This window comes from Sus scrofa, chromosome 1, assembly GCF_000003025.6.
Source record: "Sus scrofa isolate TJ Tabasco breed Duroc chromosome 1, Sscrofa11.1, whole genome shotgun sequence".
Classification (NCBI taxonomy): domain Eukaryota; kingdom Metazoa; phylum Chordata; class Mammalia; order Artiodactyla; family Suidae; genus Sus; species Sus scrofa.
This window is the reverse complement of record NC_010443.5, coordinates 217,362,929-217,378,437: the sequence shown is the minus strand read 5'-3', so window position 1 is coordinate 217,378,437 and position 15,509 is coordinate 217,362,929. Positions and strand designations below refer to the sequence as shown.

The following is a 15,509-nucleotide window of genomic DNA, read 5'->3' as shown; positions in this document are numbered from 1 at the left end:
TTTAATTCAAGAAATGACCTCCATGGTCTCTGCCCTTGTCCTTGAACATATTTCCTCACCCTATTGGATATTTCCTGACTTCTTGGTATGGCCTGCAGCCCAGGAAGGGGTTATGGTATAGCTGGGGGCATTGCCAAGCATGGCACCTGATTCCTAGACCTGCCAAAAGTGCCATCATGCTTTGAGCTCTTGGTTTAGTTTTTGGAACAGAGGTGTTTCTTCAGGCAGGGATTGAGAACCAGCATTCCCTAGACCATCATTTCCTTCCTCTTTTTTATCACCCAGTTCAGCAACACTGCCTGTCACTTTCCGCTGTGCTGAAGAGAAGAACCAGGTGGACAAGAGAATCACTAGATTTGTGTTACCCGTTGGTGCTACTATCAACATGGATGGCACCGCACTCTACGAAGCAGTGGCAGCTGTGTTTATCGCGCAGTTGAATGACTTGGACTTGGGCATTGGGCAGATCATCACTATCAGGTAGGGCATGAAGTCACACTCATCATTTTCATCTTGTCCCTGGAATTGCCTCAAGTAAACATCACATGTGGGGGGAGATCAAGAATGGTGCAGTGCTAGACTTTGTTGGTCTACAAAGTCCATTTCCCGGATTAAGCACAACTGTATTACAAGTAGTGGGATCATGCTCCTCAGGACTCTGCTTCAGGTCTGGATAGCCAAAGGAATCACTATGTTCTCAGTTCAGTGCACCCACTTGGTGCTAGGCACAGGTAGGACTCAAGGTTGAGTAAGAGCCAGTTCCTGCTTTCAGGGGGATCATAGTGGTTAGGTATGGGATACAGATATCTAAATAAATGCTAAGTGGTGTGGTGAAGGCTGTAATAGAGGTTTTAATGGGGCACCAAAGAAGGAAGAGTTAGCTCTCCCTTGGAAGGTGAGGAAAGGCATCCTGGAGGAGGGGAAAGTTTAGCTAAGTCATAGAAGAGGAATAAGAATTTAGCAGAAGAAGGAAACTAAGAGCATTGTGGATAAAAGGAATAGCACAAACAGGGGTCTTGATGTAACCATGGCCTAGTTACAGAGTACAGATTATTTGGTATGGCAGCATAAGAGTGCAAAGTATAGAACACAGGGAAGTAAGCAGGCAGGGATCACATCGTGAAAGGCTTTGTGTGAGAAGCTCAGGAAAGGGTCTTAGACAATCTTTCATATTATGGACAGACTGGCATTTTTGGAAAGGTAATTGGCAATATGGCACATGGACTGGATGGGAGTAGGAACCATAACCTGGAAGACCAATTAGGAGATTATTGCAGGTAAGGTTCCAAAAGGCCTACATTAAGGTGCTGACACGGAGGCAGGGGCAGTGGGTAGAGAAGAGCTAATGAATTCAAGAGGCATCTTCTGGATTGAGAGTGAGGGACAGGGGAAAGCTAGGATGACCTCCAGGACTGATGGATGGTGCTTACCAGAACAGGTACTAGTATAAGAGAAGCTAGTATAGATGGGAGGACAAAGGGTTTACATTTTTTGAGAATTTAAAACCCCTTTTAAGGAGTTCCCCTGTGGCTCATTGGTTTAAGAATCTGGCATTGTCACTGCAGTGGCTCAAGTTGCTGCTGTAGCATAAAAAGAATCTGAAAAAGGATGTATATGTGTACGTGTATAACCAAATCACTTTGTTGTACAGCAGAAATTTTCCCAACATTGTAAAAATCAATAAAACTTTAAAAAGGCAAGAAAATTTTTTTAATTAAACAAAATGCCTTTCAAACATCTGGGTGGAAACATGCAGTAAGAAATGCAGTTTCAACTGCAGATATGGAAGTTAGAGTCATCGGCTTGAAGGTGGCCATCAAGCATGTGGGTCATGAGTCAGTTATATATGTTTGACACTTAGCTTCATGATGATTAGCTGTGACCTTAGCCAAGTTACTTGAATTCTCCAAGCTTCTGTTTTCTCACTTGTAAAATGATAATAATAGTACCTCCATTTTATGCAAATAGTGATAATTAAGTCAGAGGATGTATATAAAATGCTTAGAATGGTGCCCACATACTGAGCACTCAGTAAATGTTGGGAATGGATGACATTATGTGTGGAGAATTTGTAGGGAAGAGAAAGGGACTAAGGACTGAGCCCTAGAAAACCCTAATATTAAAGGCAGGAAGAGAGGGGGGAGCCTAAAAGGGAGAATGAGAAGGAACAGAAAGGTGATAGAGAGCCATGAAACCACAGTGCTGTGGAAACCCAAAGAGAGGTTATTCAAGGATAAAATGGAAGTTCCTGTTGTGGCGCAGTGGAAACAAACCTGACTAGTATCCATTAGGATGTGGGTTCGATCCCTGGCCCTGCTCAGTGGGTTAAAGGATCGAGCATTGCCAAGAGCTGTGGTGTAAGTCACAGATGCTGCTCGGATCACATATTGCTGTGTCTGTGGCATAGGGCTGGCAGCTGCAGCTCCAGTTCAACCACTAGCCTGGAAACCTCCATATACCTCAGGTGTAGCCCTAAAAAGCAAAAAAAAAAAAAACAAAAAAAAAAACGAAATGATCAACAGATTCAAATATTGTAGAGAATTCTAATCAAATGAAGACAAACTATCTGCCCAAGTAAATGGTGAAAATGTCATTTAGTGAATTTTGTCAGCGTTGTTTCTCTGGAACAGTATGGTAGCCACTAGCCACACATACAGATTGAACAGAGCATATGTAGAAGGTTCTATCAGTGTAGAAATAGGTGCCATCCCAGTGGAACATTCTACTGAATAGTGCTGCTTTGAAGTGAAGGGTTGGGATTAGAGTTAATCCTGAGACTTCAGTTTAGAGTGGAAGTTTAAGACTAAATGGGGCCCCCAGGCCTAGAGACAATTGAATCTGAACCTTTTAGACTTAATTCACTCTTGCATCCTCAGCAGCTGACATAGGCAGAAATCCCAGCTGTAAAGTATGTTCTAACAGTGTCCTACTACAGTGCATTTTTAAGTCTTCCAAACCCTAAATCATAAAGTATTTATTGCAGTTTGCTTGGAATTAACTGAAGGCAAGTGCAAACTAGACCATTTGGCACATTAGCTGGGAAACCATACCAGCGCCCTGTGATCTGTAAAAACTATTAATGGCTAATGAAGACTGAACCTAAAGAGCATGAGTCAAGTTCTGTAGTTTGAATAGCAGCAAGTATGTTAACATTTAAACCCCAAATCATGCCTGAGAAAGTTCCACAACCACCATGTTTCCAGCAGTTGTCACTTTTACTTCTCCAAGTGCCTTTTCCCACCTTCCTCACCCTGGCCTGTGGAACCCAGTCTGTGCCAAACTGATCTCCAAGGAGTGGTTGTATGAAGTGCCAGTTCTTTTGGGTATTTGAAACTTTATTATGAATTCTCTACCCCAACCCTTTTTTAACCTCACTGCTAGAGAAATAAACTTCGGGCCAAGAGGCTGAAAATAAACAATTCACATGGAAACCTCTCGCCCTCATCTGGTGTATTCTTAAATTAAACTTGCTAATAACTACTGGCCCAGAGCAAGTAACCAACTGTGAGGTCCAGAGGAATCACTGACTTAAAAAATCCTCTCTGGGAGTTCCTGTTGTGGCTCAGCTGTAACAAACTGACTAGTATCCATGAGGACTCAGGTTTGATTCCTGGCCTCGCTCTGTGGGTTGGGAATCCATTGTTTGTGTGAGCTGTGGGGTAGGTCACAGACACAGCTTGGATCCCACATTGCTGTGGCATAGGCTGGCGGCTGCAGCTCTAATTCAACTCCGAGCCTGGGAACCTCCATATGCTGCTGGTTCAGCCCTAAAAAGACAGAAAAAAAAATTTTTTTAAGTTTTGCAAGTTACAGTTGTGGCTCACACGATTGATATTATAGAGATTTTTTTGGACCCATAGTTTTTCTGTGGTCCTTTTGGACTAGACATCAAAGAAACATAGGCATCATCCACCCAAAACATACTCTTTTATGGTTTTCTCATAGTATTCACTTATCAAATGTTACAACTGATTGAAAATTGGATAAATTTTCTTATAACAAAAGATAGTTATAGGATTTGGGGCCTAGAAAGAGCTTAGAGGGGAAAAGTATCAGTAGTAGTAATAATAGTTGTTTTGTGATAGTAGTAATACTGGCGGCAGTAGTAACAGCAGCTGAGGTAACAGAAGTGGCATCAGTTTTAAGCATCTACTATATCCGGTTGCTATCCTTGATGCCTTATGTGTATTACCTCATTTAATCTAACAGCAGCAGTGCAAAGTAGAAATATTCTCCCCATCTTATTGGCAAGAAATTGAGATTCAGAAAGATGCTTTTCCAAGGACGCATCTGCCTCTAAAGCCTGTGCTCACTCTAGATCACAACCAGTCTCCAGCCTGTGTAGAGAGCTGAGTCAAATGGCCTGACCTAAAACCAGATCTCAATGCTAGGAAAGAACTTTCTATCAATGATTTCTGTGTTTTCTTCTGTGAAAACCCTCTAAAGTCAAAGGAGGATATGTTCAAACAAAGCGAAGAGGTTTTTATATTTTTACCCCCATCTGAAGCTTTATAGTTTCACATTTCAGACCAAAGCCAACTAAATGGCTGATGTTTAATCAGCATGGTCAAGGCTCAAGGGCAGAGTTTTCTTTCACTAAATGGATTTTGAGTTTCAAGCCCAGCCTCAAGTCATAGGGACATGGTTAATCGTGATGTGTTGGGGCTACCAGGAGGGATCAGTGGGTATGGGCACAAATCACTTCTGACAAAGAAAGCCCACTGATGCATTCAGTTTAAATGCTTTCAACCAGGACTATAAACTTGGTTTTCCAAAGATGACTTAAGTCAGAATAGATTGAAAGGATTAAGCAAGCCAGAAACTTTTAGAGGAACTGGGACAGTCCCAGAAATCTCTAATTTACTGTAAGTTGGTGGCCACAGCCATTGAAGGAAACCACACTTGTCAAGAAACTCCAGCTTGTCTTCAACCGTGCCCTCAAACGCCATCTGCAACACATCACTAGGCATATGAATGAGTTGTGGAATCAACTTGGTAAGAACTCTGAGGCTTTTTGAGCCCACAGAATATGGATTTGTGGAAAGATACAGGGCTTCTGCTAGTTTCAACTGAAATGTCTACATCTTCAGCTTTCAACACAGAGGCATCCTTGGCCCCAAAATCAGAACATGCGTACAGAAAGTATAGTGGGTTCCCTCAAGCTCATTTGAAACCAAGGACTTTTCAGGGCACAGCAAGCACATGCTTTTTCCAAAATGACCAGATTTAAATAAGGAAGATGTGCCTGATGAAAAACTACACATTCTAAAGAGAAAAATCCCTAGTGTCACATTTTGTCTGCCCATAAGGGATCTTTTTAAAACATGGTAATGAAGTTCCTTTGGCTACCTCTCCTAGACTCCAGATCTCTCTTCCTCTTGCACAAAGTGCATCCACTGCCGAAAAGGAGCAGTCAAGAATTAACTCTATACCTTGGACAGAAGCCAAGGCTATTGCTTAAGTCAGTGCCCTAAAGGGCAGCTCCCGGAGGTTAAGAGTTGTGTGATGTAAAGAAAGTGCATGACAGCAAAGGAATCCATAAACCAAACAAAAAGACAGCCTACAAAATGGGAGAAAATATTTGCAGACAATGCAACCAACAAGGAATTACTCTCTAAAATATACAAACAGGTGCAGTGGTTAACGAATCCGACTAGGAACCATGAGGTTGCAGGTTCGATCCCTGCCCTTGCTCAGTGGGTCAAGGTTCCGGCGTTGCCGTGAGCTGTGGTGTAGGTCGCAGATGCGGCTCGGATCCTGCGTTGCTGTGGCTCTGGCGTAGGCTGGCAGCTACAGCTCCAATTAGACCCCTAGCCTGGGAACCTCCATATGCCGCGGGAGCGGCCCAAGAAATGGCAAAAAGACAAAAAAAAAAAAAAAAAATAAAATAAATAAAATAAAATATACAAACAGCTCATACAACTCAATATCAAAAAAACAAACAACCCGAATCAAAAAATGGGCAGATTAGACAGTTCTCCAACAAAGACATACACGTGGCCAAAAGGCACATGAAAAGATGTCCAATATCCCTTATTAGAGAAATGCAAATCAAAACTACATGAGGTACACCTCACACCAGTTAGAATGGCCATCACCAAGTCTACAAACAATAAATGCTAGAGGGAGTATGGGAAAAGGTGGGAATGTAAGCTGGCACAACCACTATGGAGAAGAGTATGGAGGTTCTAAGTATGATCCTGCAATCACAATCTTGGGCATATATCTGGAGAAAAACATAATTTGAAAATATACAGGTACCCCAGCATTCACTGCAGCACTATTTACAGTAGCTAAGTCATGGAAGCAACCTAAATGTCCATCCACAAATGAGTGGATAAGGAAAATGTGGTACATACATACAGTGGATTAATACTCAGCCATTAAAAAAAAAAAAAAAAATCAAGGAGTTCCCACCATGGCGCAGTGGGTTAAGAATCCAACTGCAGTAACTAGGGTTGCTACAGGGGTGCAGGTGCAATCCACAGCCCTGCACAGTGGGTTAAAGGATCCAGGGTTGCCACAGCTGTGGCATAGGTTGCAGCTCTGGCTTGGATTCAATTCCTGAATCAGGAACTTCTATGTGCCGCAGGAGTGGCCATAAAAAATAATAATAAAATAGGAGTTCCTGTCGTGACGCAGTGGTTAACGAATCCGACTAGGAATCATGAGGTTGCGGGTTTGGTCCCTGCCCTTGCTCAGTGGGTTAACGATCCAGCGTTGCTGTGAGCTGTGGTGTAGGTTGCAGACGCGGCTCGGATCCCGCGTTGCTGTGGCTCTGGCGTAGGCTGGTGGCTACAGCTCCGATTCTACCCCTAGCCTGGGAACCTCCATATGCCGCGGGAGCAGCCCAAGAAATAGCAAAAAGACAAAAAAATAATAATAATAATAATAAAATAAAATCCACTTGCAGCAACATGATGGACCTAAAGATTATCATACTAAGTGAAGTAAGCCAAAGATAGATATCATGTGATACCGCTTATATATGGAAACTAAAAAAAAAGATGCAAATGAACTTATATACAACATAGAAATAGAACCATAGACATAGAAAACAAACCTACAGTTACCAAAGAGGAAAAGGGGAGGGAGAGATTAGATTAAAAGTTTGGAATTAACATTTACACACTACTATATATAAAATAACCAATAAGGACCTACTGTACATTGAACTATACTCAGTATTTTATAATAATCTGTAAGGAAAAGAATCTAAAGAAATATATATATGTGTGTATGTGTATATATGTGTCCATATATAGATACACACACACATGGATATATGCACACACATACATATATATATATATATATATGAATCATTTTGCTGTATATCTGCAGCTAACCCAACATTGTAAATCAACTATATGTCAATTAAAAAATGAAATTAAAATTTTTAATGATTTTTATTTTTTCCATTGTAGTTGGTTTACATTGTTTTGTCAGTTTTCTACTGTACAGCAAAGTGACCCAGTCACACATACATATATATACATTCTTTGAAATTAAAATTTTTAAAGAAAGTGCATGAAACATGTTTGGCCATTGCCTTATTCCTTTGACTTCACCTGAAATATCTTTGCCCATCCTCTCCTACTGCCATCCCTCTACCATCCTTCAAGGCAATGTAAATTCCTGGCTCATATTAGATGCTTAATAAATAATTGCCTGGGTGAGTACATGGAAGAAAGGGAGAAGGAAAGCAGGTGGAGAGGTCCTTCGCCTTTGTTTGGGATGGATGGATGGACGAATGGGTGGCTGTCCTTCGCCTTTGTTTGGGGTGGATGGATGAACGAATGGGTGGCTGTCCTTCGCCTTTGTTTGGGATGGATGGATGGATGAATGGGTGGCTAAAGCCCTCCATTAATACCTCGAAAACTCTTGCCTGCTTCTTAAGTCTCTCTAGCTCATTTTTTGTGTACCACTCACATGGTCCCTCTCCACTTTCTCACATTACAATGGTTAGTTGTCATCTCCCCTGGAAAAAGATCGCAGTCCGCTCAGTCTCTCACAGCTCTCCATTGAGGGAGTGCCAGTGCTCAGCAGATAATAGACTCTGACTGGCCAACCTGGGGACACTGTGGCAACAGCCAATAGGATTAACCATTTGGGACCAGGGGCTTTGAAGGGCAAATTGGGCTTCTAACTGCTTTTGTGCTGGTATGTTTTGCCTACAGTATCACCGCCACAGCTGCCAGCATCGGAGCTGCCGGGGTGCCGCAGGCCGGCCTGGTGACGATGGTGATCGTGCTAAGTGCCGTGGGCCTGCCCGCTGAGGACGTCACCCTGATCATTGCTGTCGACTGGCTCCTGTGAGTTGGAATAAACGCGCTGCAGTCTGTCATCATTCTCTCCTCAGATTGCCTAATGAGCCATCTGTTGCTGCTTTAATTTCCCTCTGACTAGGCCATCTGATAACACGCTTAAAAATTAACTTCTTATAACTTTGAACAATGATTTTAAAAAGCCAGTGCTCTCCATTAGCTCATTATAGCTGGTAATGCTCAAGGTTAGGAGCTGGGTGTGGGATGAGATAAACATAAAATAATAAGGTGAATAAGCTGGGCAAGGCCCCAGACATTCCAGCCCCCATAGGCCACCTTAGCCTGTGCCAGCCCTGGGTCAGCACTACAGGTTCAGAACTACCTGGTCAACATCAGCCCACCTTCCCAAGATGGTTGGCACCATCGGGACAGTGGCACAAGCAGAGGCTCTAGGATAAGACTAATTTGGGTTTGAATCCCTATTCAGTGTCTTACAGGCTATTTGACCTGAGACCCAGTGCATTTCTGTGAGATGGGCAAGATTCTGTCTAGTTTATAGGGCTGGTGTAAGAACTGAGTGAGCTAATGTGAGAGGAAGGTCCAGAACAGTGTCTGTCTGGGTTTTCTGACTCTGTGCTCAGTGGTGTCCCTCCCAGCTTGCTCATGGAGTGACCCTGGGTGGGGAAGAAAGGAGCACACCGGGGACACACAATGTACAGGGCCACTTGGATACACAAGCATGCACGCATGCGTGCACACTCCCACTTGGCACAAAACATCCAAGTTCTCTCACCTTAGCCCAGAGAGCCTGAAAATGCCTACCAGACAGAGGTTGGGGGGAAAGACATGAATCCTGACCCTCCCCCTGTTCCCCAGAATATCTGTGAAGATCTTCATGTTTCTTTGGAAGGAAAGGAGGGAATTTAGGGAAGTTGGTGCTCCATTCAGGGGAGTCACTGTGACTTAGGGGGAACATAGACCCAAGGCAGCCTCTTTGCTCATTCTGTGCCCTCATAAACCACCCCTGCCCTGGGCCTGTGAGGTGAGGAGCTTCTGGTCAGCCAGCTCCGAGGATAGCACTTTGAGCCTTGCTTAATTCGTAACTGAATTTCCTTCTGCAACATCCAAGGACAGTGACATCCAAGCCTCCTGTCTGACTTACCCTCTGTCGTCCCCAGGGACCGTTTCAGGACCATGGTGAATGTCCTTGGTGATGCGTTCGGGACCGGCATTGTGGAGAAGCTCTCTAAGAAGGAACTGGAGCGGATGGATGTTTCCTCTGAAGTCAACATCGTGAACCCCTTTGCCTTGGAATCCACGACACTTGATAACGAAGACTTAGACACCAAGAAGTCCTATGTCAACGGAGGCTTTGCTGTTGACAAGTCCGATTCCATCTCATTCACCCAGACCTCCCAGTTCTAGGGCCCCTGGCTTTGGAAGACTGGGAATGGTGAAGGACCTCTCCAGGAGAGTCATCTCTTAGCAAATTCAAACACTAAATAAGGAAAACACCAATAGCCAAACATTTGATTTAATATACAGACCTCTGGATTACTTTCTATATTTAGAGTCACAGCTTTTTCTTTGAGTTTTGGCATATGGAGGGTAGGATAAGATGAGAGGAAATTGATGAAAAGGAAAGCTGTATTATCTGGAATTTTTAAATTCTGTAAGAGTCAGAGTTTGGAAGTATTTAAAGTGGTAACTACTGGAATTAGATCATAGATGTGAAAATGAAACTGCTCTCTCATGCACAGACCAGTGCTTTGGGTTTTTTTTTAAAAAATATTCTGTCATTGACTATACATTTTTACTCAGGCTTCCTACTGACATAGATTTCCTTTGACCTCTCACATTTTTATAGATTATAACAACACCCCTCATCTCCAGCCAATTTCAAAGAAACTACTTTGAAAGAAAATAGACCAGCGCAGTTCTGCAATAACAGTTTTAAGATGGGTGTGAAGTTTGGGGAGAAGAGATGAGGGTTCTTTTTTTCAATGTACTGTATTGGGATGCTGGTAACTATTAAGCCAGTGTTCAATATAGAGCTAGATATATATATATAAATATGTATATATTTATTATTTTCATATAATTTTCCAGACAGAGATCGGAATTGAACTGTCAATGTGAAATAAAGAACTCTCCTTGTACTTGAATAATAACTACAATTTCAGTCCACATCTGCTTTGGGGTTTATCAGGACTCTGCTCTCCTGAGCACTAGAATGAAGAGTCATGTTTGATTGTTTCACATCTGTGTATCAGCCCCAAAGCAGAGATGAAGTCTGGTGATACTCTGAAGTGGCACAGCCACTCATATACAACTTCCAGATTCTACTGCTGGGAGAGAATCCATTCAGCTTCTATAGAAAATCATATACAAAGGTGTCATTCACATAAGGCTGGATGTGTTTTTAATCCAACTGGAAGGCTTCCTTCTTCCAGGGTCCTTAATACCCACTTAAAATGATAGTACTTTGCCCTTTTATACCCATCAGGCCCAAACCATAATGGCAAGCTGCCAGCTAAGTTGTATTTTAATATGGGTTTGATGGGTTGAACAAGCCACATTGGCCAGAAAGACACTATCTCTACCCTGGACTCTTGCAGGGTAAGTCCCATGACATGAGACATTGGTATCAGTGGTTCAGGGAACTTCTTGAATTGTATGAAAGTTGTATCCTCCAGGGTAGACTGCTGTTGTTAACTAGTAGTCTAGTAACCTCCCTGCTCATCAAAATCTGTTGCCTGTCATTCTCCTGGTCATTTGTGAAGACAGCATATTGAAGTCTGTGCTTTGCCTCTCATCTTGTAAATAATGCTTAACACACTCTTGTATTTACACCAAGATCCAAAACAGTCCTGTTTCTGCAGTATAGCCAATTTAAGCCTGGCTTTTATATTTAAAAAACCAGAAACTGTGCCAAAGATCACAGAATAGTAAATAAATGCTCAGTATTGACCACTTGCACCTGAAATCTATAACAGAATGATCCCAAGTGGTCAGGTAAACATTAAATTCAATGTGAATTTTATTTGATTCAATGTGAATTTTAAAATGCAAATACAAATGTTGTTTATAGGAAGAAAATCTCAATATAAATACAGTTGAATCAGTAACTTATCTTGGGCTGAATGGTTCTACTCCCTTGGCAGGATGCTCCTGTTTAAGGCACTAGAGTTGGCAGAGCTGTTTGTGAACTGCAGGTCATCCTTATTTTGAACTGAGTTTGTAACCAGCCTCTTAACACTGTGCTGTTAACTCATAAAGGAGAACTGTGTTCCATTTCAGTCCCAATAAACATTTCTGTCATTCTTTGTTCCCCACATCTTTCTTCCTTCATCTGGTCTCATACCTCACTCAGTCGAGTGTGGGAAGGGAGAGACCTGGTTTGTTGATTCATATTGTACATAGTTTATTGTTTTCAAAACTGTGTTTATAACCAAGAATGAAAAAGTGGGGCTTGAGGAACAGTAAACTGATTCTACAATGTTAATCAGTGGGGAGTATAAAGCTGAAGTAACAGTTCCTTTAGGAACAGTATGTGCATAATTTAACTTTAATGAAAGGGAAGATAAAAGCTGGTTCAAAATTACTCCAATAGTTGCTATACAGCTGAAGTTAACATTGTAAATCAACTATACTTCAATAAAAAGTTTTTTTAAAAAGAAATTGCTAAAATAGGAGAGAGTCTCATCTCAATATGATGGTGACTTGCTTTCCCTGAAAAACCAGTCCTGCCCTCTGAAACATGACTATAAAGTACGTGGGTCTTACTCAGAGAACTCTTTCAACGGATGGCACAGTGCTGCCAGAATCTGAGTCATGACAGCATTATGCTGGTGGATGTACTGGCCTGTGATAGAAAACAGGAATGACAGCTCCCAGGCCCACTGGGAGGGGAAAGTATCTCATAAAAATGCTTACCACTACCTGGCCCAAATCATTCTGAGAAGTTTCCTCTTTGGGCAACATGGGATAAAATAACCCAGCAACACAACTCCTTAGATTTGTGTGGAAGAATTAGTGGGGCCCCCATTATGACTCTTGGTTTTCTCTTCCGTGAGATGGGGCTATCAAACCATCCCCTGTAAGACTGCTTTAAGTATTAAATGAGACAATATATGTGATGCATTTAGCAGAGATCCTGCTTAATATGCTTAATAAATGTTAGTACCTCTTCTCCTCCCCCACACACGCAAAACCCCTCCCCCAGTTTATATGAGGGATCCATAGAGATGCAACTGCTATGGATGGTTTTAGGACCCTCATCACTGACGTTTAAGGATTATCGTGCTCACCATTTGTTTTTAGATGGGTTATTAGAGCAAACAGTACATCCAACTTAATGAGACTTAAACACTCCCATTCTGTAAAGGGGGAACCCCTTTTTGAAAATGAGACATTTTCCCTTCAATAGTGTAAGACAATATTTTCTCCTATAAAGTATCACATGGAGTGCTAAGTAAAAAGTGTGTGCAATCTTCTGTGGTCCAAGACAGGGTGAGGGTTTTGAGAAGCGGAGGTGCACATTCACTGAGCACCCCTTCACGTGTCCAAAAATTAGAATATGACATGCAGTTCACTTCTGCCATCTCAGCCCATCAATCTCTGCGCCACATCTGGTGGGCCCCCCTGGGACTTTTTAATACCACTTCTGCCAATAAATGTGCCTTCCTCCCCTACAATCTGAGACTTAAAATAAAAGCCATATAATATAAACAACCAGAGGTAGGTTTTGTTAAATTAATTTTGGGAATAATATGTTGATGTGTATATATTGAATGAGGTGACTGCCCCTAAATGTATGAAATTATTGACCATGAATGGAGATGACTGGGGACATTTCTCAATGGCCTTGGCCAAACAATGCCACAAAACTCCTAAGCAAGCAATAAGCTCTAATCACATAGTCAGTGTCCCATTTATTCTCTCACTAGGAAAAAACAGTAACTTGTATGATTTGGAAGCTGTCTCCAAAACTATAGAGATACTTGTGGTTTTATCTACAAATCTCCATTTCATCTTCCAATTTTAAGACATTGCAAAGTTCAGGATAGTTATTAATGAACTCCCAAAGCCAAATTAAAATCAGTATCACTTTTGTTACTCTGGTTGGAGGAGAGAAGAAAGGGAAGCAATGGCCTCATCTAGAGAAGTTCCATTGGTTTCTAGAAAGCCTCGCCAGCCTGGAGCGGAGAAGCTGTCACCTGAGAGCAGAACTGAGGTATTACCTAGAGAGGAGGTTGCCCCACAAAAGTACTGTTTATTGATTGAAGGAGAAGAAAACCTGAAACTAAAATGCACAATCAACCAAACTCCTGAGCATCAGTGTTTGGATCCCAACCCCAACCCCACAGCAGTCACCCACCCACCCCCATTTTCCCTCCAAGAAGCTGCCTTTTCCTGACAGACTGGAGGTCTGGTGGCCGCCTGAGGAGGAATCTCCATGACTCATGCTGATGGGAAATCTATCAGCAAAGATACAAGATGTCACAGTCTCTTTCCTCATCTAGGGCATTTGAGGGAAGGCAAAGCAGGGTTGCATCATCTGGGTATTTCAGAATCAAAGGTTGGCTGCCAGGGGAAGCAATGAGGAGTTTGGAGGTCTGGCACTAGCCAGGGTATGCTTTATCTTGTCTGGTCCCTCTAGATAGGTTTGTTTTCAAAGGTGAAGACAAGACTGATTAAAATGAATTAAGTCCCAAGAGGGCAGTCACAGGGGAAGAGGTACCACTCCATCATGACAGGCACTTTATTTCACAGACAGGCCCTTACAAAGTGCTGAAGGCATGCACATTTGAGATTTTAGTTTTCAATTTATATTTAGATTTCTATTTTAAAAGGCATGTGCATCAAAGATGACTTAGACCTTCCTCCAAGCATTTAAGTGTAACTTTAAGGAGTCCTTGTGCTATGTTTCCAAGGTTATTACTTTAGCTTGGCAAGAATAATCAGAGAATTATTAGAGAAATGCAAATCAGAACTACATGAGGTACCACTTAATACCAGTCAGGATAGCCATCACTGATAAGTCTACAAATAGCAAATGCTGGACAGGGTGTGGAGAAAAGGGAACCCTCCTGCACTGTTGGTGTAACCACTATGGAAAACAGTCCAGAAGTTCCTCAAAAAACTAAAAATAGAATTACTATATATAATCTAGCAATCCTACTCCTGGAAATATATCCGGACAAAACTATAATTCAAGAAGATATGGAGTTCCCATCGTGGCTCAGTTGTTAACGAATCCGACTAGTAACCATGAGGTTGTGGTGCAGGTTCAATCCCTGGCCTTGCTCAATGGGTTAAGGATCCGGCATTGCTGTGAGCTGTGGTGTAAGTTGCAGATACAGTTCGGATCCCGAGTTGCTGTGGCTGTGGCGTAGGCTGGCAGCTACAGCTCCTATTTGACCCCAAGCCTGGGAACCTCCATATGCTGTGAGAGCAGCCTTAGAAAAGGCAAAAAAAAAAAAAAAGAAGAAGAAGAAGAAGGTACATTCCCCCCTGTGTTCATAGCAGCACTATTCACAATAGCTAAGACATGGAAACAACCCAAATGTCCATCAACGGATGAATGGATTAAGAAGATGTGGTACAATGGAATATTCTCCACAAAAAAAAAAAAAAGGAAATAATGCCATTTGCAGCAATACGAATGGACCTGGAGATTCGTATATAAGCAAAGTCAGAAAGAGAAATACAAATACCGTATGATGTCACTTGTATGTGGAATCTAAAATTTGGCACAAATGAACCTATCTACAAAACAGAAACAGAGAACAGCCTTGTGGTTGCCAAGGGGGAAGGGAGAGTAAGTGGAATGGACTGGGGTTTGGGGTTAATAGATCCAAACTATTATATTTAGAAAGGATAAGCAACAAGGTCCTACTGTATAGCACAAGGAAATATATCCAATCTCTTGAGATAAACTATGACGGAAAAGAATATAAAAAAGAATGTTATGTATATATATATATATATATATACACGCATATATATATGCATGAGTCACTTTGCTATACAGCAGAAATTGGCACAACACTGTAAGTCAACTGTATTTTAATAAAAGAAAAAAGAAAAAAATAGTAATCAGAGGCCAGCAAAAAGGTTTTGCAAACTGGGGTTGGGGGAGTTTCCCCTAAATAAATCCAAGGATAATTAAATGCCTGGGTCTTTATGAAACCAGGTGGATCTGCTAAGTGTCAGAGCAGATGCTACTGTAACTCAGAG

General features: G+C 41.9%; 1 protein-coding gene across 1 annotated transcript in view; it reads left to right on the top strand.

The window, feature by feature from the left end:
• SLC1A1 (solute carrier family 1 (neuronal/epithelial high affinity glutamate transporter, system Xag), member 1) overlaps window positions 1-11,945 on the top strand; it is a 75,151-nt gene extending 63,206 nt beyond the window's left edge. Inside the window, 3 exon segments of the mRNA NM_001164649.1 lie at window positions 286-480; window positions 8,181-8,315; window positions 9,446-11,945. Coding sequence (NP_001158121.1) covers window positions 286-480; window positions 8,181-8,315; window positions 9,446-9,692 — 577 coding nt within the window. The 3' untranslated portion in view covers window positions 9,693-11,945.